The sequence below is a fragment of the Calidris pugnax genome, unplaced genomic scaffold (assembly GCF_001431845.1).
Source record: "Calidris pugnax isolate Ruff unplaced genomic scaffold, ASM143184v1 scaffold459, whole genome shotgun sequence".
Classification (NCBI taxonomy): Eukaryota; Metazoa; Chordata; class Aves; order Charadriiformes; family Scolopacidae; genus Calidris; species Calidris pugnax.
Window position 1 is genome coordinate 785,430 of NW_015091670.1, and position 5,365 is coordinate 790,794.

General features: G+C 61.5%; 2 protein-coding genes across 2 annotated transcripts in view; one reads left to right on the forward strand and one right to left on the reverse strand.

Annotated features, from left to right (window-relative positions):
• LMF2 (lipase maturation factor 2) overlaps positions 1-1,278 on the reverse strand; it is a 10,718-nt gene extending 9,440 nt beyond the window's left edge. The window contains exons 1-2 of the mRNA XM_014961946.1: positions 1,271-1,278; positions 4-305 (exon numbers count right to left, since the gene is read on the reverse strand). Of these exons, the coding sequence (XP_014817432.1) occupies positions 4-305; positions 1,271-1,278 (310 nt within the window). The remainder of the gene's footprint in view (positions 1-3; positions 306-1,270) is intronic.
• Positions 1,279-1,389: 111 nt separating this feature from the next.
• The window catches only part of NCAPH2 (non-SMC condensin II complex subunit H2), a 17,246-nt gene continuing 13,270 nt past the window's right edge, over positions 1,390-5,365 (forward strand). The window contains exons 1-7 of the mRNA XM_014961947.1: positions 1,390-1,524; positions 1,705-1,806; positions 2,228-2,283; positions 3,151-3,229; positions 3,816-3,887; positions 4,055-4,134; positions 4,936-5,087. Of these exons, the coding sequence (XP_014817433.1) occupies positions 1,417-1,524; positions 1,705-1,806; positions 2,228-2,283; positions 3,151-3,229; positions 3,816-3,887; positions 4,055-4,134; positions 4,936-5,087 (649 nt within the window). The 5' untranslated portion in view covers positions 1,390-1,416. The remainder of the gene's footprint in view (positions 1,525-1,704; positions 1,807-2,227; positions 2,284-3,150; positions 3,230-3,815; positions 3,888-4,054; positions 4,135-4,935; positions 5,088-5,365) is intronic.

Here is a 5,365-nt window from a genome sequence, read left to right on the forward strand (position 1 = left end):
AACCGGGGGGGAGTCGGGGGAGCGCGGAGGTGTCGGGGGGACCCGAGGGGGAAACCGGGGTCTCGGCCGGTGCTGAGCGGGGCTGTCCCGCCGACGGGGTGCGGGGAGGGTCGGGCCGAGCCTCCCGCTGGCAGCGGTACCTGCGGCGGGGCGAGGGACCGGGGCGGCTGGCGCTAGGCCGGGCTGTCCCCCTGGGGCCGTATCCCCCTCCCCCTGGGGCCGTGTCCCCCTCTCCGTGGGTCTGTCTCCAGCTCAGGAGGCGGAGGCCGGTGCCGGTGATGTGGTTGTGGGTCTTGAGGGCGGGGCTGAGGGGAGAGCTTACCGCCCTGTGACTGTCTGGGGAGAGGGGTCAGTCCCTGCTGTCAGATAACGAGTGACAGGAGGAGGGACGGGGCAGGAGAGGGCTCTGCTGTGGGGACAGGCTGAGAGAGGTGGGGGGGGTCAGCCTGGAGAAGAGAAGGCTCCGCGGAGACCTTGGAGCCCCTTCCAGTCCCTCAAGGGGGGGCTCCAGGAAAGCAGGGGAGGGACTCTGGATGAGGGAGGGGAGCCCTAGGAGGAGGGGGAAGGGTTTGACCCTGAAAGAGGGGAGATGGAGCTGAGCTGTGGGGAAGAACTTGTTTGGTGGGAGGGTGGTGAGAGCCTGGCCCAGGTTGGCCAGAGAAGCTGTGGCTGCCCCATCCCTGGAGGGGTTCAAGGGCAGGTTGGAGGGGGCTTGGAGCAACCTGGGCTGGTGGGAGGTGTCCCTGCCCAGGGCAGGGGGTGGCACTGGGGGGGGCTTTAAAGGTCCCTTCCCACCCAAACCACTCTGTGATTCTATGATGGGAGGAAATGGCCTCAAGTAGCACCAGGGGAGGTTTAGAATGGAGATTGGGGAAAATGTCTTCCCCGAAGCCTTGGCAGAGGCTGCCCAGGGCAGTGGTGGAGTCCCCATCCCTGGAGGGATTTCCAAGCCGGGCAGACGTGGTGCTGAGGGCCATGGGTCAGTGGGGGGTTTGGCAGTGCTGGGTCCATGGTTGGACTCCACGATCTGAAAGATCTTTTCTAATCTAATTGATTATCTGATTCTGTGTTTCCTGAAACTTGTGTTTCCTCAAATCATGGAGTCACCAAGTGGTTTGGGTGGGAAGGGACCGTTAAAGGCCATCTAGTCCAGCCCCCTGCCCTGGGCAGGGACATCTCCAACTCAGTCAGGTTTCCCAGAGCTCTGTCCACTCTGACCTTGGAAAACTGATCTTTTTCTACTAAAACCCAGTTGACACCAGGTGTCTACACATCCATCACCAGACATCAGCAGCGCCCAGCTCTAGGTGACCTCAGGTGGCATCATCTGTGAAGAGAGGGCTGTTTCTAAGCCTGTTTAATCGCTGCTGGGGGTAGGGCAGGGGGTGAGCCACCCCCCCCCAGGGAGCTGCCACCATGGAGGAGGTGGAGTCGCGCTTCCTGCACCTCCTGCAGCCCATCCGAGACCTCACCAAGAACTGGGAGGTGGACGTGGCCGCCCAGCTCGGGGAGTACCTGGAGGAGGTAAGGGGGGGTCCTGTGTCCCCTGCGTGGGGCTGGGGGGGAACCTGCTGCTGCAGGGGGCTTTCTGTCAGTGCCCCCCACTGCGCTGTCAGAGCTCTTGGCTCTTCCCTCTCCCTGTGCTGCCCTCGGATCCCGCCCGCACCTCAGCCTTTCGTTTTCCTCCTTTTGCCTGTTTCGCAGCTGGATCAGATCTGCATTTCTTTCGACGACGGCAAAACCACCATGAACTTCATCGAGGCGGCGCTGGTGATCCAGGGCTCGGCCTGTGTCTACAGCAGGAAGGTGAGAGGTGGCCCCAGTCCTGTCTCCCGGCCCCTTCGGCCGCCCCTCGGCCACCACCTGAACCCGAGCCCCACAGGGGCTGCTCAGGGATTTTGAAAGACTTGAATGTAACAATGGCTAGTGGAAATGAAAGGATATAAACTTATAATTCCTAAATCCAGCACCTTTAATGGCCTGGAAAAGAGCAAGAGTTTTGTTGTTTGGCACTGTTCTCCTCCAGAAGGTGAAATACAAAACCCTGCTTCCCCAAATCTGGCCTCAGAGTGGCTCGAACGGTGCAAAGAGCAGGGAGATTGTCAAGGAGTGGAACTCCAGCTGCCTGGGGAGAAGAGGAGGGCAGTGGTTCCTCCCGGCATCAGCCAGAGTAGCTTTTCTGGGGGCTGATTCCTCCTCCTCTGAGAGTCTGGTCGCTGTTTTGCAGGTGGAATATCTCTACTCACTGGTCTACCAGACACTGGACTTCATCTCTAACAAGAAGTGAGTAGAGCCTCAGCCCCGGGGGGGTAGATAATGCCGCCTCGTGCTCCTCCCTCTGTGCTGCGGTGGGGCCTGAGCCCTTCCCCATGCTCTTTCCTGCTGAGGTTTGGTTTGGTTTCCTGCCCCCAGTGCGTGTGAGATGTGCATCTGCTTTTGGGGATGCAGCAGCTTGGGATTTATTTTTCCCTTTTGCCGCTCCAGAGCTGCTTTGTGTAACCTCCCTGGTGAGGAGAGGTGTAATGTCCCCTCCTGTCTGTGCTCAGGTTGGGGGTTTGGGGGAAAGATGAGGTTTTTGTGCTGCACCTCCCCCCCAACATCCACTTGGCTCCAACCAGGTGAACGAGCTTCCCCAGGGAACCATCCAGGCTCTGCTGTGCCCCACCAGGAGCAGGAAATCTCGCTGGTTGTTCGGGGAGGTTGAGGCAGAGGGTCTGAGGGATCCCCTGCTTGGGCTGGAGCGAGGGGAAGCTGCTGCGGAGCTTTCCGAAAGTCTCTGACAATTATCCCCGTGCTGTGGGGTTCAAGTGAGGCCTTCCCTCCTGTAACAGAGCTTCTGAGCTGGAATTGGCAGGATGGATTTGTCCCAGATGGGGTTTGTCGAGCTGGATCCCCTCTTCCTGCCACCCCAAATTCCTTTGCAGCCCCCCGGCTCCTTCCTGGGCAGCCTGTCTGCTCTCCCCAGGGGACAGGCTGATGGCACGGCTGTCCTGCGGTCCCGACGGTCACCCCGTCACCTCTCCATGCTCTCCGCAGCACTGTGGGGTGCTCCTGCTTAGAGAGGCTGCAGTGGGGTTGGAGGGAACCTGCTGCTGCTTGGCTGCCACCCCCCCGGGCAGGTCCCGACCCCCTGTTCTCTCCCTGTCTCAGGAGGGAGAAGCTGCCCAGCTCTGTGGGGCAGGACGGCAGAGACACCGACGCCACCTTTGGGGGGCAGGAGCAGGAGGAGGTGAGAGGGGCGTCCGTGTGTGGGGTGAGGGGGGTTGGGGGCATGGGCAGGGCTGGTTTTGGCTGCGGGGGGGCCTCCAGCACTCCCCCCTTTCTGACTGGTGCCGTGGTGGCTGTGTACATCCCCCTGCTCTGCCCCCCTTCAGCCCCTGGGCACGACAGGGGCGTTTTGTCACGATGCTGCTGGCCTGGCCTCCAAGGGACGGGACCTGCCCCATCCTCTGGAGAAGAGCCAGCCCCCTGTGCACGTGGGGACCTCCCTCTGTCCCCCCCAGGGCCTTCTCCTGATCCTTAACTCCTTGGGAATCTGTCCCTAGGGGCTGTGGCAGCTCCCTGGGCTGGACCCTTCCCATGGGAGCGGACACCTTCCTTCCCTCCTCGCTTCCCTCCTGCCCGGGGGGTGCTGTCCTCACAGCCCCAGCCCCACTCCAGCCCCTCCAGAGCTGCAGCTCAGCGCTCTCTGTCTCACTGGGGGGGAGCAGCCCTGGGAGCGCCCCGTCTCCGTCCCCCCGCCCCGCTGAGGGACCCTCGGGGGTGCAGGGTCAGCAGGCCGAGCGGGGTGACTGCTGGTGGGGCTCTCTTGGCAGTTCCTCTCCCTGGATGACATCAGGGACAGCAGCCAGGCCAGCGTGGACATGAGGAAGGATCATCAGCCCAACGTAAGAGAAGCCCTTCTCCTTTTCTGTCCCTCTCCCCGTTGGGGTTCCCCTGAATGAATCCCACGGGCCCGGGGCCAGCCGCCATCCTGGCCGGGCTCTGTGGGGACGGTGGCACCCAGACAGGCCCTGTCCTGCTCTGCCACCCTCCTGCCACCTTACCTTTGCAGGCCGTGGACATCATTCCCTTGACTCCCATGTCTTTGGTCCTTCCAGAAGAGGCTGAGAAGAGGGACAACCCTCTGTTCAGGTGACAGCCCCCTCGCCGTGCCCATCAGCCACCCCCGTGGGTTTAGCTGGGCTGCCCCCGTTGCTGTAGTAGGGTTGGGCTCTCCAAGGAAGTAGTGCCTTCCCAGTTTAAACTGGACGGCAGGATAATCCCACAGGGCCTGGAGCACTGGGAGATGTGGAGTCCTGTGGTGACAGAGGGGCAGGAGGGGAGGGACAAGCTGGGGCTGTGCTGGGAAATCCAGGCAGGGTTTGGCTGAGATGGAGAAGAGGAGGCTGAGGGGAGACCTTCTTGCTCTCTCCAACTCCCTGAAAGGAGGGTGTAGAGAGGTGGGGGTCGGTCTCTTCTCTCAAGTCACAGGCAACAGGACGAGAGGAAATGGCCTCAAGTTGCACCAGGGGAGGTTCAGGCTGGATATTAGGAAAAATTTTTTCACTGAAAGGGTTCTCAGGCATTGGAATGGGCTGCCCAGGGAGGTGGTTGAGGCCCCATCCCTGGAGGTGTTCAAAAGACGGGTTGATGTAGTGCTGGGAGGTCTGGTTTAGTGATGATGCTCCCTGTTTGTTGTGTGGGTGTCTATTTTTGTCAGTTGGGTTGACGGTTGGACAAGATGATCTTTAAGGTCCCTTCCAACCTAGAAGATTCTGTGATTCTGTGATTCTGAGATCAGCCAGTGGGAGGGCTGGGGCTGATCCCCCTGCCCCATTCCCGAGCAGGGGGCTTTGGGAACACCCCAGAGGCCAGTGCCCCCCTCCCCGGGCTCCCAGCGGGACAGGGCACAGCCTGGTCTTGGGGTTCCCCTGATGGTTTTTTTCCCCTCAGCCGGAGAGGGGAGGTCCTGGCGAGCCGGAAGGATTTCCGCATGAACACCTGCACCCCTCACGCCACGGGAGCCTTCCTGCTGGAGCTGGCGGGGCTCTCCCCCACCGCCCGGCAGCACCGGCAGCGCACGGGGAGCCCCGGCACGGCCGCAGGTATGGGGGGCTCGGGGTGACGGCACCGGGGGTGGGAGGAGGCAGCCTGGGGGGGGCTCTGGACCTCATTGCCCTCTACAACTACCTGAAAGGAGGGTGGAGAGAGGTGGGGGTTGGCCTCTTCTCCCAAAGGACGAACGACAAGACCAGAGGAAATGGTCTGAAGTTGGGGCAGGGGAGATTTAGATTAGATATTAGAAAGAACTACTTTCCTGAGAGAGTGGTCAGGCCCTGGAACAGCCTGCCCAGGGAGGTGGTGGAGTCACCATCCCTGGAGG